This window comes from Choloepus didactylus, chromosome 5 (assembly GCF_015220235.1).
Source record: "Choloepus didactylus isolate mChoDid1 chromosome 5, mChoDid1.pri, whole genome shotgun sequence".
NCBI lineage: Eukaryota > Metazoa > Chordata > Mammalia > Pilosa > Megalonychidae > Choloepus > Choloepus didactylus.
Genome location: NC_051311.1, coordinates 76,600,724 through 76,622,792, shown reverse-complemented (window position 1 = coordinate 76,622,792; position 22,069 = coordinate 76,600,724). Strand labels below are relative to the sequence as shown.

General features: G+C 37.8%; 1 protein-coding gene across 8 annotated transcripts in view; it reads left to right on the top strand.

The window, feature by feature from the left end:
• Positions 1–22,069, top strand: part of ST7 (suppression of tumorigenicity 7) — a 366,579-nt gene that overhangs the window by 297,482 nt on the left and 47,028 nt on the right. For all 8 annotated transcript variants that reach the window (XM_037836311.1, XM_037836313.1, XM_037836319.1 and 5 more), the window contains exon 9: positions 7,080–7,194. In XM_037836311.1, coding sequence (XP_037692239.1) covers positions 7,080–7,194 — 115 coding nt within the window. The remainder of the gene's footprint in view (positions 1–7,079; positions 7,195–22,069) is intronic.

Genomic DNA, 22,069 nt, shown 5'->3' with positions numbered 1-22,069 from the left:
AGAGTTCTGTTATTAAGTAATCTTGTCTAACTCTAACCCCAGTCCCAACCCCAATGCTAGGCATTAGGCTGAGAAGGAACTTCTAATCTGCTTTACCTCTGAGGCTTTCTTCAGGTTGAAACAATAATTCTTATAAATTCTCATGCTTTGTCTGTCAGTGTACCAATTCACTGGAACTCAGGTGGAGAAGAATTAAGAAGTAGGACTGTAAGCTGTGGTTTATCTGAGAGTCACAATTATTCCTGACAGTAAGTCCAATGTATTAAAATCTATTAGATTAAATTCTATTTTTGAGGAAATGCTCTTAATGTTGTTTAGTCAGACCCTGGCTTTTTTTGTTTTTAGACCATAACAAAACTTTAAGGACTTAGAGAGTTAACATTATTGAGGGAATCAATAATTTTGCCTCAAAAGAGGCAATTAGAAAATAAAACAAATCAGTATCTAAATGATGAAAATTGAATGCTTTATGACTTGAGGAATTACAAATGAAAAGTGCATCTAATGAACTTCCTACTTTTAAGGCAGAAACTTTAAAAATATGAAAAGTAAACTATGGACTATAGTTAATAGTGTTATAATGTTTCATTAATTGTAACAAAGGTACCACATAAATGCAAAGTGTCAAAGAGATCTATATGGGAACTCTATACTTTCCACATGATTTTTCTATAAACCTACAGCTGCTCATCCCACTATCCATAATTAATAATAAATATTAATTTTTGTCATTTTGTTCACCTTTTTTTAAAAGACATAAAATAATATTCACCCCCAAGGCAGCAGTGAGTTTGCTTTTTCAGCTTGTTTTCATACATTTCTATAATGTATACCTGTAAGTGGTATGTAGTTGTAGTATTGTTTCGTGTGCAGTTTTAAATTTAATTAAATGCTGTCATATATCACTCTACATTATAGTTCTTCACATAAAAAAAAAAAAAACTGCTTGATACTTGCCCACAGTAAGATATATTAGGTTCTAGTTCTTTCCTTTACCTGCAGAATAGTATTTTACCATATGAATGTACCCATTTTATCTATTCATTCCACTGTTTATGACTTTGTTTCCTTATGCCGCAGTGAATATCCCAATGTGTGATTCCTCAGAGAAAAGATGAGAGTATCTCTAGGGGATATAACTGGAAGAAGAACTAGGCTATAGGGTAGGCCTTTCTCTGTTTTCTAGATTCTGCCAAATCAGCTGGGTCTAAGAAATGTTACGTTTTTTAAATACAATATCACTATGAAATTTTTTTTTATGAAGATCTTTAATTTTTTTTTTAATTTATTTCCATTAACCCAGGGTCAGTTGTAGGGTATGTCTTTTTCCATTTTGCTACATTCTGTCAAATCAGCTAGGTCTAAGAAATGTTACATTTTGAAAATGTAATATTGCTATGAAATTCTTTTGATAAAGATCTTTTATTTATTTAGTTTTAAAATTTATTCCTATTAACCAGGGGTCAGCCAACAATAGCCAGTGGGCCAAATCTGGTTCATTGCTGGTTTTTGTAAATCAGGTTTATTGGAACACAGCCTTGCTCATTCATTAACATATCATCCGTGACCGCTTTCATGCTACAACAGTGAAGTTGAATAGTTGCAACAGAGACGCTCTAGCCTGCAAAGCCCTAAATATCTACTCTCTGGACCTTTACAGAAAAATTTGCTGATCCTTGTAATAATAGTCTTATTATTACTCTATTTAATTCTGTTTTGCTTTCTAAATTACCTAATATTCAGCCACATAAATAAATAAGATGATTTCAGAAGCAATACAAACATGGAGATGTGATAGAGTGATTGGGGTAGGGTAGGTGATGACCTTAGGTAAGGGGTAGGGAGAGTCTGAGAAGTTACAATATGATCTGAGATCCAGTAGATGAGAAAACTGAGGCTCGAGAGGTTATGTAATTTGTCCAAAATCATGCAATGACAGAGGTGGGATTTAAACTTAGTAATAATTCCAAATATGGGGCTCTTTCCTCTGTAATACAGCTGCCTCATATTCAGGTAAATGCAATACAAAGCAGATATGTAAGGGCTATAGCAGAATCATAAGCAAAATGGTTTAGTTTTCCTGGACTTGGCAGCCCAGAGGCTGGGGTTCTGAGGTGTTGAAATTTGGAATCAGTTCTGATGACTGGGTCTGAATCATAGCACTAACCTTGGCTGAATCACTTAAATTTGCAGCTTTCATTATTTTTTTGGTGGGGTGGAGCGGGAGCGGGCTTGTCTGTAAACTGAGGAGAGTGTTGGGCTGACCTCCATGGGCCCTTCTGGCTCTCACTTTCTATGAAGCTGTGACTTCAGGAGGTGGCATTTGATCTTTACTTTGAAGGGTGGGAGGATTTTGACAGGCTGCCTTGTACATTAGGGGAAAAGGTATTCCAGGTGGTGGAAAGAGTTTGAGCAAAAAAACAGTGGCAAGTAACTGAAGAAAGAATTTTGGGAATGGTGTATATAGTCTGGTCTGACAAGACTAGGGTTTAATCCTGTAGAAAACAAGGAGAGGCAAGAGGGATCTGGCACTGAGCTTGGGGAGGGCCATAAGTCTTGTTCAGGAGTTGAGAATTGTTTTCCTGTAATTGCAGAATTTGAAAGGTCCTTGGCCCTTTCTTTAGCATCCCAGTCCAGTGACCGGCCTCTCTCTATATGAACAGTTCCAGTGATGGAGACCTCTCTAGATCATCTGTTCCATTTTCAGACAGCTCTAAGTGTAAGAAAATTCTTTCTTCCATTGAGTAAAAATATACTTATATAGAACATTTGGTGAGAGTTATACCTTTTACAAGGTATAGATAATGACAGTCTTTGAAAGATTTTAAATGGTAGAGTAATACATTCAGGAGTATGTAACCAAGATTTTGAAGTAGGTCTGCAGCATCACACATATAACATGTGCCACAAAGGAATAGAACTTTAAAAAAAGTCTTTAGGGATTCCTTTCATCAAATATGTATCGTGTGCCCATGATGGGTCAGGCACTGACCAAGAATACAGATGTCCTGTCCTCACTCGCTCCTCAAGCTCATAGGGAGGATGGACCAGTAGTCGTCTTCCTTGTGACAGGGGTTCTGTGAGTTCAGGGCAGGAGTCTTAACCTGCCAGATGGAGGGTAAGGGGTGTAGGGGTCAGGAGTCAGGGTGCAGGCAAAGGATTCCTGGGAGTGTAAGAGCTGGCCAGATTGTCCAAGGAGGCAGAAGGGAGAACATTCCAGGAAGAGGGGAGCAGCATAGACAAAAGTCCTGGACACATGAGTGAATGTGACCTATTCAAGGAACTGAAAGCTGTGTTATGGCTGGAACATGGTGTGTGCATAGTGACATGGCTAGAAATGAAGCTAATACAGTAGACTGAGACTGTGGACATGAGGGAGTGTGTTTGCCATGCTAAGGATTTGGGAATTTATTCTGAATTTGATGAGAAGCCAGTATTTTTAAAGACAATGTTTTTACCCAGTTTATGGAAGTTACACATGCATCTTTAAAAAAAAATAGAACATACAGAAAATGTTCTGTGTACAGAAGAAATAAAAATCACCTTTAATCTCACCAACCAGAAATAATCTCTGTTAAAAATATGTTTCTATGTATAGATACATAAGAAAAGTATGATCTTATTGCAAATAGTTTGTATCCTGTTTTTTTCTTGTATGTCAGCTTTTCCCAGGCCATGCCCTTAAAAGTCTTTTGAAAACTTAACTTCTAATGACTACATATAATAGCCCAAAAGATAACTATACCTTATTATACTTAAATGTCTCATAGTGGGTTAAATTTTAAGTTGCTTTCATTTTTCACTACTATAAATAATGCGGTGATAAACTGCTTTGTTTGAAAATTTGTATTTATATCTGACTGCTTCCTTGGGATAGATCCAGCCTTGTCAGTTGTTGCTTTTTAAGCAGGGGTGTGATGGAATCAAAGTGTATATATTTGAAAAACCATTATGACAGCATTGTGAAGATTGGGTTGGAAAGAGGTGTTTAAGAGGCAAATGGATGAATAAGGGTGCTTTCTGAGCAATTTAGGCAAAATAGGGGGCATAAACTAAATTATTGGCAAGGTGAGAGAAAAGGGGAGATGGCAATGATTCTTAGGGTTTTTATTTGTATGTGTCACAAGCCTTTGTGTGAATTTGATGAAACCTATAGGTATTTTTAAAATATTAATTCAGGGGTTTCAGGGACCTCTAGAGTGGCTGTAGTAAGTAGGATGAAAGGGGTGTCTAGGTAGGGTGACTGAGGGTGCAGTTAATGGTACTGTTCCCCAATGCGAACAGATTTGAAAGGTTTGCTCAGAGAGGAAAACGTTATGAGCTAAGTGTGTTGCCTTTAAGGACAGCCAGGTAAAGCTATTAGGAAGACAGTTTATAAATGGATCTAATAGCTTAGGAGAGCGGTCAAAACAGGATGTTAAGATATGGGAGCCATCCCTACAGAGATGGTGGTTTTAAAACCCTGTACACAAAAGTAGTCCCAGAGTTCAGGGTGTTTATGAGACAAGGACTTGGGATATAACCTGGGAGAGTACTTACTCCAAAGTAGCAGACGGGGGAAACCAGAGAAGGAGCTAAGAGATATAGGTATGAAGAAAACCAGAAAAGAATGGTATTGAGGAAGCCAGGAGAAGCAAGAGTTTCAAGGAAAAAGTCATCAAACTGTCATTTGATGCAGAGGTTGAGCAAGAAAAGGACTGGAGGGTATCCACAGGAGCAATTTATGTCACCTGTAAACACTGGACGAGCAGATTCAGAGAAATGGTGGGGCTGGAAGCCAGATTGTAGCAGTGTAGTGAAGAGTAAACGGAGCCCAGTGAGAAGAGTGTTCATGGACTTTTTTCTAAGACAGCTTGTGAAGGGCTAGAGAGGGCAAGGGAATAGCTAGAGAGAGATGGGTCAGCAGAGGGGGTTTGTGTTTTTCCTTCTTGTTTATATTAAAATAAGGAAAGCTAGATTTCAGAATCGTCATATGACTTTGATTGCCGCACCAACATTTGCTATCTTTGAAATCCTTTCATTGGTGATTTTCTTTTTTGGACACGGTATCCTCTGTCCAAGTTTCCATCAAAGTCCTGCTTTTCGAATTCTCTTTAAACAAGCTGAGGCCTCCACATTTGCTCATGTAGGTTCACTGGGCTTTAATAAGACTCCCCTGTCTGTTTTTAAGCTTCAGCACACTAATATTTAGAATTGCAGTTTCAAAATGACAAAATATGACCTGTCCTTGAAGGCTGACCATTACCTGAAGGATTGGTCAAAAATGAAAAATGTTTAAATATTGCTGTTTAGAGAATATTTTTATTGTGTTGCCGAATGTTGAATGACAGAGAGCTTTAATTCTAACAAGCTCTAATTAGAGAAGAAAAAAAAAATCAAACGGTGATGTCAACCAGAATCAAAGTGAACCAGAACAAGAAATACTTCTATTGATTACAGAGCATCAACAATGATGTGAGAGTCTGATTCACTTTCTTTACTAACAATGGAAATACTGCAGGCCATCCCTAGGGGTTCAGACAGTCAGTCTTATTGAAAACATAATCATTTTGATAGGTGTTTTTTGCTGTTAATATGATACTGCAAAAATTATTTATTTTTGAAAATATGCTCAATGATTCTTGGATTTAAAAAACAGAACAATATGGTAAATGTTTTCTAACACAGGAAGAAGGTGGATAGTCAATGCACTGTATCCACTTGCTAACAGTGTATTAGCCTACTTTTGAATATTATTTTTCTTAGCACTTTAAAGATGTTAACACCAAAAAAGTTATTACTCCTTTAGAGGTCATTATGTTATAATTGGTAGAATGAATATATATAAACTAAAGCTAATAGAAAAGTTATCCACATAGGAGATTTTATGTCTGTTATATAGGGGTGTGTGTGTGTGTGTGTGTGTGTGTGTGTGTGTGTGTGTGTGTGTGTGTATAAATACATATGATGTGTATATATATGAGATTTTGCTTTGTAAAGCATCTGGTAATCGTTCTCTTGTAAGTTGAGATTTTACTCTAAAATCTTGTTTCTGCCTTCTCCTTTCTCTTGCTTTTCAGTGAAATTAAGTATTATATCTTTGAACTCATTTTCTTTTCTTCCCTGTCCAGACTAGACCTCTTGGTCCACTCCTTTAATCATTCTTTCACTCGTTATTGTCAACTCGCTTGCCCCCTTGATTTTTCACCGAGCCTAATTCAGTCTGCCCAGGCTTGACCTAATTATTTGACATCTCTGCTGCTATACCTGAGTTGCTGAACATTGCTAGATATAACTTGACAGCAGTACCACCTGTGGCCTCTATAAATCCATGGTCTCCAATTCGGTTAGACCCTCCTGATGGTCTTAGCAGTCCTTGTTTATTTCCCTAAGAAGTTTTCCCCTTTTTGGCTATTCCACATTTTCACCCATCTTTAAATTTCCTCCCTGTCACCTATTCCCTCGGTCTTAGAAGACGATCTTGACTCTTGTTTTATTGAGGCCACAATGCAAGAACAAGAACTCCTAAATGTCTTGCCTCCTTTACTACCACCCCTGCTCACTCCCTACAGCTTTTCTCTCAGCTCACATCACCTTCTAGCTCCTTTCATATTTTCCTCCTTAATGTCACCAGGCTACTCAAAAGAGTAGTGCCTACTTGGCTTGTCCTTCTGCTCTCTGGCTTCCATCCAAAATGCTCTTGACAAGATTACCAGTAACCTAACTGTTAAAGCCTGTAGAATATTTTTCAACCTTCATCATGTTTGGCCTCTTTATGGAATTTTAATATTATTGAGCCTCTAAGCATCTTCTTCAGTTTTTATGAAGACCCCCTCTCTTTTGGATTTTTCCCACCTTAAGGTCTTACAAAGTCAAAGTTACCATTTTTTTCAAAACTAGCAGGAAAAATGAAGCATTTAATGCTTTATAAAGTGATGATATTTGGTGTGAATGCTTGTAATTCAGTATTAACCATATTTTAAAACTTGTATTATACTTTTATATTATAATATAAATGTAATATATTATAATTCAGTATTAACTATACTTAAAAAAATAAAAAATATGTATTCATTATGCTTTGTTTTCTTCTCTCGTAGTTAATGAAGGAGTTCCCTCTCCTGAGCATGTTCAATATCCATGAAAACCTTTTAGAAGCCCTCCTGGAACTGCAAGCATATGCTGATGTTCAGGCAGTCTTAGCCAAGTACGATGGTGAGTCTTTGGGTATTTTTATCTACTTGAGTATTCCTCTTTTAGTGTATTTCAATAATTAGATTCAAAGGATTATTTCAAATAGCATAGCACCTTGATAACTTATAGAAGTTTCACCAACAGTTTTATGGTGCTGTTTTATAGATTCTTAGAATTCCATGGTTAATAAGGGAGGAAATGTTGTGTGGCCTGTGCCATATTCCTCTTCTTGCATCCCAACAGATTCCCTCTGCACAATCGCTCTCTGCAGTTATGCATACTCTGCTTTAAAACCTCCGTAGTCAGGATCACTTGGAACCTCTGCAGGCAGCACAGTCCCTGTTGGGTCAACACTGACTGTTAGAACTTTTGTTATGATCCCAAATCTGTTGACTTATGACCATTATCTGTTGGTCATGTTGATCCTTTGGAGCAATACAGAACAGCAAGAAGCCCTTGCACACATGAACTCCCAGTAAATACTTGAAGATAAGATTGTGTTCCCTTCACATCACATCTTCTCATCAGCAGAATACTCCCACTTCATATGGTAGGCATTGGAATCCCTTTGCCGTCTAGTTACTTGCCCACGAACTTATTCCATTTTGCCTGTTTTTAATAAACTGGAAAAATGAGTCAATACCTCCTAGAGATTTGGGAACTCTTCTGCTGACATTGCTATTTTCTTTGAATTCATTATTTGATTAATTGTACAAATATTATCTACATAATTACCTGCCATGACTTAGCTACCAGAATCTCTGCAGAACTTCATACTATTCTGCCTTATTTCCACAACTTTCTCCCCCAAATCAACAAGTTTTCTTGTAAAGTGGATGTTAGGGACTGATTAAATTATATTACACAATCATTGTTTGCTTTATAAAATATTACATTCTTTCATTAGTATGCTTCTTTAGTACCTGTAAAGAATAACTCAGTTCACAGATTTCTAGAAATTCATCAAACACATAGAGCAAACTACACCATTCATAAATAACCTCTGAAATGAGTTGTTGTTACCTACTGTAGTTGGGGGAGTTGAAGCACTATGAGGCTGTTTTTGTTTTTGTTTCGTTTTAATTCTTGTTCAAATTAGTGGAAACTAAAAGTTCTTAGCCAGAGATGGCATCACTTTGCCTCTGCAAACATGAGCACCCTGTGTAACAGGATATATGCTACCTAGTATGGAAATGTTTTTAGAAAGATAGAAAAGTATTTGTGGTGCACTTGGAAGTAAACAAAATAAAGACTGTTTGGCCTTTGCATCAGCTTACTTTTATTCTCTGTTTATACACTGGAATCTCACTGTTCATCTGATCTCAGGAATCTAAGCCAAGAGGCTGCCCTGTAGGCAAAATGCTCATACATTGAGATTATTTTCTTACCCAGGAAACCTAGCCCTGTGCACATGGGCTCAGGTGGTCCTGCATTTTCCCAAATTACACCCTGTAGCTGTCAATGCAATAGCAAGTTTCCAATATTCTCTTCCCCACTGCCATCCCTGTACTCAGTCTAATATATCAACTTAAGAAATAAAGGTATAACCAATAGCATTTGTGATCATAAGTCTCATAAAGCTCTTTTTATGAACATGTCAGTTCATTACAGAAATCATCAACCTTGTGTTTTAAGACTGATTGTAAAATAAAGAACTGAACTCATTTGGAGCTTTCCATCATCTCTATCTATCCCACTGCATGGCCTCTGCTGATTTATTAGATTCTGATAACATATGTTTGCATTATTTGTTACAACAGCCCATCCTGCACTCCACTGAAACTTGGCTTGCACTTTGAAAAATTCCTTTGTTGCAAAGGGACAACCTCATCTTACCAAGGCTCTTGTGTTAAGCTTTGTTTATGTTGTGTACCTGGCAACAGAGATGATGTTCTTGTTCATTATTCATGGAAAAAGAGCCTCATTAGTTTCAGGACACATACTGTTGCTGAGATGCCTTATTATGGGGTTTGAATTCAGCAGTTGTCAATAGACTGCAGATGACCTAACCCTGACTGAATTCTGCAGGGAATTTTGGTGCTGACTTGGCAGAGGCCTGTGCTATTTACAGTAGAAATATAATGAAGTGGCTGCTGAAGTTACTGTTCTTGAGGGGAGAGCTCCAACCACTCAAGATTGTGAAAAACATGCCTCTTATTCTTCACCCACCCTGTGAAATCAGTTCTTTCAAGTTCAACCCTGCTGCTTTTCCTAGAGACCTGAAGGGCCTTGACAGAGCTGCTCCCCACTTACCTGGCCCTTTGTGAGGCAGTGGATGCTTTAGAGAACTCAGAGTAGAGAGAGCAGTTATGGTGCCCTGGCCTTTACCATGGTTTAGGTGTCATCATTCTAATCTGTGAGATGATGGAGGCAACGTTTTGAATCTCTCCATCCTTCCCCATAGAGCCACACCCAAAGCAGTAGGATTATATGTTATCTTTGCAAACTGGAATACTCTGGTTGGGTAGCTGTCTCTTGGATGATTTGGGGTTTAGCAGTCCTTCTTTATTGCATTTGCTAGGTGGCTGGAATTTTTAAGTAGCATGTTGGGAAGTGACACAAGCATAGGAAATTAAAAAAAAAAAAGAAAAAAAGAACATGCTCTGGGGAAAGGAGAAACATAAAATGTATTCTCCTTGCCTTATTTTTCTTCTTTACCATTTTTATTTTTTTGTGTTGAATTTTAAATTTGAATCAGTGACATTCACAACTCCTTTTACAGTGAATCCCTTTGGGAACCCTGGGTCCCTACGAGGATTACAGATAATTGGCCAAGCTTCCTTGTAATCCGCAGTCTAATTTTGATTTTGCCCTTGAGATGATTTCTTATGTTTTATTATTCCAGCCCTTAGTCTGAAATACTGTCTTACTATCTTAGTAGTTTTCATACTCTTCTGTTTTCAGTTTGTTGGCCAATATTGTGGGTGGGCAGAGTCTTTATCCAGGTGATTGTCCTGGTTCTGTAGTGTCCTTCACACAATGACTAAAATAACAGCAGCAGCGGCAGCAGTGCTGGCTAGCATTTACTGAGTTCTTACTGTGTGTTAGATGTGGTTGCAAGCTTTATGTGAATCAACTCATTTATCCTCATCACATGCATATGAGGGTAGATTCTATTCATTATTCCCATTTTAAAGCTGTGGTAACTAGTGCAGCAAAGGGTAAGTAACTTGCTCAAATGAACAATTTAAGATGTCAAAGTAAAACCATGCAGATGTTATCTAGAGAAAGATCAAGTAAGAAAAATCTTTGTTAAAGATGATGTGAATTCTATAAGGGAAGGAAAGCTAGGAAGTAAACCAAGTGAGTTGGATTCCAAGCCCATGCTCTTAACAATTATACCTACACTGTATCTGCTATTGACAGTGTTTTTTTATTGTTTTTATTAATGCCATTATTCTTGTTGTTATTATTAGCTACACTTTATTGAGAACCTACCATGTGCCAAGCTTGTTGCACACATTACCTATAGCTCTCAAAATAATCCTGCGGGAATGTAGGTATCCCATTTTAGCAGATGCAGAAACTGAGACTTCAGGGATTTAAGTAATTTGCAAGACCATATTCTTAGAAAACTGGAAAGCTGGGATTCACATCCACGTCCAGATGGCTCCAAAGCCCATGTGTTTTTATAGAAAACGTAAGTCTGGTGGCTATAAAGTGACTCTTCTACTTCTTTCGCTTCCCTTAGAAAGACATGAATTAGATGGGCTGAAGCAGTGATGCAGAATTTCAATAATGCCAGATTGTCTTTTGAGATTCCTTTTTAATCATTCTTTAAGAACTGGGTAAATCTATATTTGCTTGTGTCTCTGAAACTCTCTTCAAAATATGGCTTACCATCTTCAATCAACTTGTTCCTGATTTCTTTAGTCACAGAGAAGATTTGATATACAGTATTCAAAGACAGTAGTGTTATCAAGAGCATTGTCATCAGAACATTATTGCACGCTTTGAATTGCTTTAAAAAGGAGTTCATAGGCCAACTAGATTGAAAACTTAAGTATCAAAGCTTAGCATGGTAATGTAGAAAATAAATGCATGTGTTCTGGTTATCATTTGTACATTTGGGTTTTAGAAGTCTCTCATAGCGCAAGTGAATGTGAATTTAAGAGCTATAAGGTACCTTTCGGAGTGTTAAGTTCTGCCTGTCTCTAGTTAGTGAGACCTGGGGATACTAAGAAACAGTCATGTGTGGCTGTGAAGGGTACCAGCTCTGGTGCCAGGCAGCTGGGGTCAAGCCCCAGCTCTGCCCATCACTAGCTGAGGGAGCTCGAGCAAATTACTTAACCTTCTAAGTCTCAGTTTCTTCCTCTGGAAATGGAATTGAGGCTTAGAAAGATTAAGTAACTTGCTCAAAATCACACAGCGAGTAATTTGTGAGGATTAAATTGGTTAATCCATGTTAAGTGTTTATAACAGTATGGGGCACATAATAAGAGCTCAGTAACTATTAGCTGTTATAAAGAGCCAAGATCACCACTTCTGAACTTTGCCACTGTTCTTGGTCAATCTTGTTCTTCTGGAAAACATATATATATAAATGTCAGTTAAAATGAGAAAATAGGAGTCCAGTCTTGAGGTCTTAAAAAGGCAGGTATGGCAGTAAGATTAATTAATGGGAAATGTGCACAGATCTTTGGTAAGAAATGAAATGCTTAGTTCTATATTCAAACGATTCTTAAACTCTTGAGAAGTTGAAAAACGAAATGCCAAATTTTTACTCCAGATCAAAGGATACATTGTTTCTTTGGTTTACAGCAACTTCAGCCTTGGGGCAATTTGCACCAGTGAAAGAACAAGTCCAAGCTCTGTTAGGTCTTTAGTGATTAACCTAATTTTGTGGCAGAAACTTCCCTGTGAGGGACAGCTGGTCTTTTTTATGGTCACAGATGTTACATAAACGAAACAACTGTATCAAGACCATTTTTACTGATGCCATTCAGGTCCATCCTAAATTAGCATTATTATCTGTCATCTGGTAATGTGCAGAGGGTATGCTTTTTAGAATAGGGTATATTTCTAACAATGGGGAAATATTTTCATCTCAGTAATTGAAAACAGAAGTTCTAAAGAAAGTCATTAGGGAATCACTATTCAGAGAATAAGCCTTTTGCTGATATTATTTTGCAGAATCAGCATGAAGTTTTAAGGAAAAGTTTCATAAGCCTTGTTCATTGCTCAGGGTCTTATAACAGCACAAATTACTCAACTATCATCATTGTTCCTCTGAAATGGTCCCTGGATATCCTGCCTCTTGCTGAGGCTATTCTCCATTTATGTTTGAGGGAAGTAGGCAAGTAGTTAAGGGATTTGAGAATTCAGGAGAACCAGTGCGTAAAATCTGGATTCATCGGCATTTCAAGTATCAGGCTGTCAAGACCTCCAAAAGAGTGCTTCTCAGTCATGTATATGGATATGAGTTCTGATGCCGTAGGCACAAGCAGCTTCTGAAACAATTTCCACCACAAAATTAGGCCACATTTGAGAAAGAAGGTTTGAAATGTCCTTTGTGACAGATTCCAAGCCTAGTCCAGCTCCCTTCCCTGGGCTGGCTCTTGTGGAATGATTAAGGATCCTAGGAAAGTGCCCAAAGAGAATCCTTACGTGTAATAGACAGGCAAATGAATCATGTTGCTTCACAGAAGAAAGAAAGAAATCAGCACTGATAACCATGGACCTTTGGACCTGAAGCATGAGTCACTGAAAAATGATGGTCTGGCAGAGCTTTGCATTTGGTGCCCTGCTGACTTAGACACCAAGGAGTAGATCTGTCAAGAGGACTAGACCTTTGAGGTTACTTGAGAACAAAATGAAAGACTGTCAGGGGATGAACTATATATATATACAATGAGGAAAAAAGTCCTGATAATGTATGTCATTTCAATAAAGTCTATGTGCATGAGAAGCTTCTACTGTCTCTGATGATGGAAGACCTTTTACTAATGCACTCATCTGTAATTCACATAGTTGGCACATGCACAAACCCTCTAAATTTATGTCGGCTTTAGTAATCCTATTGTCCAGTTATCATAACTTACCAAGGTAACACCCTTCCCTAGCCAGCCATTACTATCACATAAACTGCCGTGTTTGGCTCTAGGGCACCAGCCATAGAAAGACCCCTGACCAGACCTTCTGGGGTAATTCAGTCCAAAAGTTGCAAATGACATCTGGTCTTTGGCTTTGTAGCATAAGATGAATTTTTCTAGTTGAATGAGTGTTGTCTGCCCCTCTCCCTTGCCCCAAATTAGGTCATGTAGAATTTCCCAATTGAATTTTTGAAATCCCAGGTGGCACATCTTATAGAGATTCTTGTATATTAATACTTTTTATTTCTGTAGTGAAGTTTTACCCTTTGGTTGAAAGGAGACCTTGGATTGGCTTTTTGAAGGTGATACCAAAAAACCTCACACCTTCCTGAATAACAACATCAAAAAAACCTAAGGGCAGAATTCTGGATTTCAGTAATTTTCTTTGCATCATTTCATGAACAGGACTAAACTAAGAAACTTTATTTAGGACAGCCACATGGAGGACAGCATCACTTAATGGGTTAATAACAACACATCACAATCCAAAAACAGATTGTGAAAGATAAATGGACCTTTTTTATTTGTTTTCCATTTTTGTTTGTTCTTTGGTTGGTTAGATCATAGCTTTCAAAATCATCTGTCAAGGACACATGTGTTAGATTAACACAAGCTTGAGTATATCTGGTGAAGATATCAGTTTGTTGCCTGGCCAAGAAAAGGGACGCCCATTCTCTATAACCTTAAAGGTTTATAGAGAGTGATTAAGTTAATTTTCCAAATCAATTCAACAAAGATTTATCAAATTCCTGTTATGCTGAAGATACTAAATTTCAAGTGCTTCTGGGATTCAGAGATGGAAATGATCTATTCTTTGTTGCCAAGAAGCTTTCAGTCTAGTGGAAAAATGTTAAAAAACAAACAGAAAGTTGAGGCAGGATGAATCAGTGCTCAGTGAATCTATTTGAAAAATTCTGTGAGAAGTGCAGAGAAAGAAACCTTTTGAGGGCAGGCCCTGTGTCTTCTTTATCTTGGGCACCTGTGTATTAGAATAGACATTTAGAATGTCAGTGGTGAATGAGTGAATTAGTAGATGGAGATGCACTATGACATAGTGTCCTCACTTGTGAGCACTTTGGGATTTATTTATCTGGTTGCTATTACCTTTGAAAATATTATTTTACCATCATAAATTAGAGACTCAACTCTTAATTGACCTAGTTTTATGCATGGGAGCATTAATGATCCTTTTTTTTTGTTAAAATGCAATTTTATTGGGATATATTCCCACACCATATAATCCATCCAAAGTATACAGTGACTCACAGTATCATCATATAGCTATGCATTCATAGCCACAGTCAACTTTAGAACATTTTCATTACTCCAAAATAAAGAAAAAAATAAAAATGAGCACCCAAATCACCCTACCCCTTATCCCTCCTATTATTTATTTATATTTTGTCTTTGTTTTCTTACTCATCTACCCATACACTGGATAAAGGGAGTGTCACTCACAAGGTTTTCACAATCACACAATCACAGAATAAAAGCTATATAGTTCTACAATCATCAAGAATCACGTCTACTAGATTACAGTACATCAGATTCAGGTATTTCTTTCTAGCTATTCTAATACACCAGAAACTAAAAAGGAATATCTTTATAATGCATAAGAATAACCTCCAGAATGACTCTCAACTCTATTTGAAATCTCCTAGCCACTAAAGCTTTATTTTGTTTCATTTCTTTTCCTCTTTTTGTTCAAGAAGGCATTCTCAGTCCTGTGATGCCAGGGCCAGGATCATCCCTGGGAGTCATGTCCCATGTTGGCAGGGAGACTTACACCCCTGGGAATCATGTCCCACATAGTGGGGATGGTAGTGAGTTTATTTTCAGAGTTGGCTGAGAGAGAGAGGCCACATCTAAGCAATAAAAGAGGTCCTCTGGGGGTGACTTAGACATAAATATAAGTAGGCCTAGCTTCTCCTTTTCAGGAATAAGTTTCATAAGGGCAAGCCCCAAGATCGAGGGCTTGACTTATTAAATTGGTAGTCCCTAATGCTTGTGATAATATCAGGAATTCCCCGGTTGGGGAAGTTTAATACTTCTACATTTTCCCACTGTCCCTCAAAGGTACTTTGCATATATATTTTTTTATTTTCTGCCAAAAATATTCTAGGATGTATTGGGGTATTACATTGATCTGTATATAATTACAAGATCTCATTCCCTATTCAAGGTTCCATGTAATTAAGTTGTTTAGATAAACTAACCATACAGGTTAAATTAGATATAATGTGCTACAGAGAATATAAATTTTGTACCAAATAAACATCTCTTAAATAACAGTTAAAATTCAGGAATAGATGTGACTGCTATAAGAGCGTACAATCTAGGAACCTTTAGCCTTATTGAACATTCTGTACTCTTGCATCATCAATTACCTAATCTCTGCCCACGTTCCATCCCCTGATCACCTGTGCTCTTGAATTCAATTCTCAGCATTTTCTCATTATAGTTAGTTTATATTAGTGAGGCCTTACAGTATTTGTCCTTTCATTTCTGGTTTATTTCACGCAACATAATGTCCTCAAGGGTCATTCACCTAGGCTCATGCCTCACAACTTCATTCCTTCTTGCAGCCGCTCAGTATTCCATGGTATGTATACACCACAGTTCACCCATCCATTCACCTGTTTATGTACCCTTAGGCCACCTCCATCCATTGCAAATCATGAATACTGCTGCCATGAACACCAGTGTGCAAATGCTTATTTGTTGCCCTGCTTTCAGTTCTTCCAAGCATATACTAAATAATGGGGTTACAGGAAAATATGGCAGCCTTATGCTTAGCCTCCTGTGAAACCACCACATTGCCCTCTGGAGGGGCTGCACTATTCTGCTTCCCTATCAACAGTGAATAGGTGTATCTCTCTCTTCACATCTTCTTTAGCATTCGTATCTTTCTGTTTACTTTTTTTTAAAGTTTTATTTATACACCATGCAATCCATCCTAAGTTAACAATCAATAGCTCCCAGTATAATCACATAGTTATGCATTCACTACAATCTATATAAGAACAATTCCATTTCTTCCACAAAGGAAGAAGACAAAAAAAAAAAGAGTAGAGAATAAAAAAAACTAAAAAAAGAGAAACAACAAGAATCCCATACACCTCCTTTATATCCCCCTCTATTGACGTTTTGCTTTGATATATTGCCTTTGTTACAGTTAATAGAAGAATATTACAATGTTTCTGTTAACTATAAACCCTAGTTTGCATTGATTGTATTTTTTCCCATATACCATCCCATTTTCAACACCCTGCTATGCTGACATTCACTTGTTCTCCCTCATGTAAAAACTTTCTTATATTTCTACATTTAATCACCATCATTGTCCACTCTAGGTTTTGCTAAGTTGTACAGTCCCAGTTTTTATCCTCTGTTTTTCCTTCTGGTGTCATACATGCCGCTAAGCCTTCCTCTTTCAACCACACTCACACTCAGCTTTGTTCGTTATACTTACAGTATTGTGCTACCATCAGATAGTATTGTGCTATCCATTTCTGGATCTTTACAATCAATCCTGTTGCACATTCTGTACTCCTTCAGTATCAAATGCCCAATCTCTACCCTCTTTCTACCTCCTGATAACCTGTGTTCTTAAATTTAACTCTCAGGGATTGCTCATTGTAGTTAATAAGTGAGACCATGCAGTATTTGTCCTTTTGTTTCTGGCTAATTTCTCTCAACATAATGTCCTCAAGTTTCAAATATGTTGTTGCATGCATCATGACTTTATTCTATCTTACAGCTGCATAATATTCCATCATATATATCTACCACAATTTGTTTATTCACTTGTCTGTTGATGGACCGTTGGACTGTTTCCATCTCTTGGCAATCATGAATAATGCAGCTATAAACATCGGTTTACAAATGTCCGTTTGCATCCTAGCCTTCAGTTCTTCCAAGTATATACCTAGTAATGGGATTACTGGATCATATGGCAGGTCTATACTTAGCTTCTTGAGAAACCACCAAACTGCCTTCCAGAGTGGCTGTACCATTCTTCATTCCTGCAAACAGTAAATAAGTGTGCGTCTTTCTCTACATCCTCTCCAACAATTGTAGTTTTCTGTTTTTTTGATAATGACCATTCTAGTAGGTGTGAGATATCTCATTATGGTTTTGACTTGCACTTCCCTGATAGCTAGTGAAGTTGAGCATATTTCATATGTTTTTGACCCATTTGTATTTCCTCTTCAGAAAGTGTCTGTCCATGTCTTTTGCCCATTTTTAAATTGGGTTGTTTGTCTTTTTGTTGTTGAGTTGTAGGATCTCTTTATATATACTGGATATTAAACCCTTATCTGATAATGTGGCTTCCAAATGTGTCTTCATTGCATAGGCTGCCTTTTTACTTTCCAGACAAAGTCCTTTGATGTGCAAAAGTATTCAGTTTTGAGGAGATCCCATTTATCTATTTCTTCTTTTTATTGCTCGCACTTTGGTGTATAAGGTCTTGGCAACCACCTCCTATCACAAAATCTTTAAGATATTTCACTACATTTTCTTCTAAAAGTTTTATGGTCATAGCTCTAATGTTTAGGTCTTTGATCCATTTCTAGTTAATTTTTGTATAACTTTTGAGATGGGGTCCTCTTTCATTCTTCTGGATATGGATATCCAGTTCTCCAAGCACCCTTTGTTGAAGAGGCTGCTCTATCCTAGTCGAGTCAACTTGACCACCTTATCAAAGATCAGTTGTCTCCTATATAACTACTTGTTAAATCACACTTTGAAAGATATCTTTTTGTACATGTGTTATATTTCACAATAAGGAAATAACTGAAACCGTGGAACTGTAACCCATGACATACTTTGAAATTTACTCTGTAACTACTTGTTGAATTTCACTTGGAAAGTCATCACTTCTATGTTTATATGTTGTGTTCTACAATAAAAAATATGATTGTAAAAAAAGAAAATATATATATATTAAAAGATCAGTTGTCAAGGGCAATCAGCTATCCTCTCAGCACTGCCTTTGCTGCATCCTGTAAGTTTTAATATGTTGTCTTCTCATTTTTCATTTGCCTTGAGATATTTACTGATTTTTCTTGTAATTTCATCCTTGACCCACTGGTTGTTTAAGAGTGTGCTGCTTAGCCTCCATGTATTTGTGAATTTCCCAGCCTTCCTTCTGTTACTGATTTCCAACTTCATAATTTCTATCTTTTAAAATTTATTGAGATTTTCTTTATGACCTAACATGTGGTCTATCCTTGAGAATGATCCATGAGCACCTGAGAAAAATGTGTACCCTGCTGTTTTGGGGTGCAGTGTTCTGTAAATGACAAGTCTAGTTCATTTATCATACTATTCAAAATCTCTGTTTCCTTATTGATCCTCTGTCTAGATGTTCTGTCTAGCGATGAGAGTGTTTGATCGAAGTCTCCAACCATTATTGTAGCAGTGTCTATTTCTCTCTTAAGTGTTGTCAGTGTTTGCCTCATATATTTTGGGCACTGTGGCTCAGTGCATAAATATTTATGGTTGTTATATCTTCTTGATGAATTGTCCCTTTTATTAATACATAGTGTCCTTTTTTGTCTCTTCTAATTGGTTTACATTTGAAGTCCAATTTGTCTGATATTAGTAATAGCTACCTTTGCTCTTTTTGGGTTGTTTTTTTTTGTGTGTGTGTATGAAATATCTTTTTCCAGCCATTCACTTTCAATCTAGTTTTGTCCTTAAGTCTAAAGGACTGACAGCATTTAGATGGGTCCTGTTTTTAAATCCATTCTGCCAATCTTTGTCTTTTGATTGGGTGTTTTAATCCAGTAACATTTAATGTTATTACTATAAAGGCAGTATTTTCTTCTATATTTTGTCTTTTGGATTTTATATGTTGTTCCATTTTGCTAATGATGCCATTTTGCAAAACACTAGAAATGGATTGGTTTTTATAAAGGGGGTTTATTTGGTTACAAAGTTACAGTCTTAAGGTCATAAAGTGTCCAAGGTAAGGCATCAACAATAGGGTACCTTCACTGGAGAAAGGCCATTGGCATCCAGAAAACCTCTGTTAGTTGGGAAGGCATGTGGCTGGCATCTGCTTGCTCCCAGGTTGTGTTTCAAAATGGCCTTCTCCGAAACATCAGTGTCAGCTTTCAATGGCTGCCTTCAAAATGTTTCTCTAAGCTGCAGCCAACCTCAGGGGCCTGCAACTCCAAGCATGTCTAAGCATCAGCGTCAGCAAGTGTCTGGGCCTGTGTGGCTCTCTTTAATGTACTCCAGTGATTAAATCAAGACCCATGTTGAATGGGCAGAGCCACACCTCCATGGAAATAATCAAAGGTATTACCCACAACTGGGTGGGTCACATCTCCATGTATAACCAACCCAATCCAAAGATTCCAAACTAATCAACATTAATACATCTGCCTCCACAAAATTGCATCAAAGAACATGGTGTTTGGGGGGCATAATTACATCCAAACTAGCAGATATGTCATACCTTTTTTTTCATCTCTCTTTACCCTTACTGATAATCTTCATTCTTCAGTCTTCTCCAAACCTCTCTCTCCTGTCTTTTCCTATCTGCCCATAGCACTCCCTTTAGAATTTCTTGTAGAGCTGTTCTCTTATTCAGAAACTCTCTCAGTGTCTGTCTGAAAATATTTTAAACTTGCCCTTATTTTTGAAGGACAGTTTTGCAGGATATAGAATACTTGGTCAGCAGTTTTTCTCTTTCAGTATCTTAAATATGTCATACTACTGCCTTCTTGCCTCCATAGTTTCTGCTGAGAAATCTGCACATAGTCTTACCAAGCTTCCCTTGTACGTGATGGATTGCTTTTCTCTTGCTGCTTTCAGAATTCTCCCTTTGTCTTTTACATTTGACAATCTGTCTTGGAGTAGGTCTGCTGGGATCTGTTCTGTTTGGGGTATGCTGTGCTTCTTGGATCTGTAATTTTATGTCTTTCATAAGAGTTGGGAAATTTTCAGTGATTTCATCCATTATTCTTTCTGCCCCTTTTCCCTTCTCGTTTCCTTCCGGGACACCCATAACGTATATTTGTGTGCTTCATGTTGTCATTCAGTTCCCTGAGACCTTGTTCATATTTTTCCATTCTTTTCCCTATCTGTTCTTTTGTGTGTAGGATTTCAATGTCCTATTCTCCAGTTCCTGAATCCTTTCTTCTGCCTCTTCATAGCTGCTGTTGTATGTCTCCATTGTGTCTTTCATCTCTTCTGTTGTGCCATTCATTCCCATAAGTTCTGACATGTGTTGTTTCAAGCTTTCAAGTTCTTCTCTATAGTCACTCAGTTTCTTCTTTATATCCTTCATCTCTTTTGCCACATTTTCCTTCAACTCATTGAATTGATTTAGAAGATTTGTTTGAACATCTTTAAATGGTTGTTTCAACTCATGTATCTCATTTGGAGTGTTTGTTCCCTTGACTGAGCCACATCTTTGTTCTTCCTGGTATGACTTGTGATTTTTTGCTGGTGTCTAGGCATCTGATTTCTTTGATTTGTTTATTCTGGAAGTCGTTTCCTCTCTTTTACCTAGGGTTTTCTTGTTGGCTGGCTTTGTTCTCTCTCTATTGTTTGACATTCATTTCAACTGATTCTAGACCTCTAGCATAGCTTCTGAATTTTTCAGCTCTTGTTTTTCTGGTTCTTGCCCTGGCTGTATGGAAGTTTTTATGAGGAGGGTCTCCCCAGATAGGATTGACCCCAATCAGATTTTCCCAGACAAGACAGGCCCAGGACTTAGGAAGAGGGTGTAATGCATATCAAGTTTCCCCAACAATGAGACTCAACAGGTTTCCAGTCTATGCTGTGAAGCATCTTGATTCTTTGTTTTTCCTATCCTGACCAGCAGATAGTGCTTGTCAGCCCACAGCTCCCCACTGGTCTAAAGTGGAAGTGGTACAGTAACTTTAATTCTCAGCAGACCCTGTGCCTGCCAGGGGCATGGTTGAAACAGAGGCTGAGGCAGAGGACAGGCTTAAACTGTTTCCATTTTCCAGCCCCTGGGATTCTGCCGCTTGTACTGGGGCCTGTTCCCCATCCCCTTTCTTGGAGAAGATATGCCCTTCAGGAAATTATCTTCTTCACCTGACTAGTACTTTGTCTCTTAGATCTTCCTTATCTCCGCCCTTGCCTGGGGCAGTACTGACAACTATAAAAGCCTGCTGCTTTCTTTATGCTAAAAAGTAACAGCAAAACAAAAAAATCCTTTACAGAGCCAGTCCCCAGCCCCCCGGTTTGCCACTTGAGCTGCAGTTGGTACTCAGCTCTGTGTTCTCCTTTTTTGGGGCACAGCCCTTTTCTAGCATTTTACACTCAGCTAACTCCAAACACCTCTGTTTTTTGTTTTTCTTTTCTGTCAGCCCCAACTCCTCTCTGCTGGGGAGAAACCTCCAGATTTCTTTTGTGCTTTCTCCTGGTTTATCTGTGCTCAGAGCTTGTGTTCAGCAGTCTGAATTTGTTAATTAAGTCTGCAATTGGAGCTTGGTTGAGCTCCCTCCCCTCGTCCTGGTAGAAACTGCTGCTTTTTTCCCCTGGGTAAGTGACTCCAGAACAGCCTGCTGTGCTAGGGGGAGGGGCACCAGCCTCCACAGATTGGGAGATTTTACTTACAGTTCTGTGCTGTGATTTCAGCTCTTCCATCCATTCTAAATCGGTGTACAGTATGTGTCTGGTCACGGAAGTCCCCCAAGCCAGTGATCCCTTTTAAGCTACATCTCAGTTGTTATTGTGATTATTGAAAGATAAACAAAAGAAAATTCGGTTAAAAAGATTGTCAACCTCATTTCAGCTTTTATTTGTTTTTTCTTCTT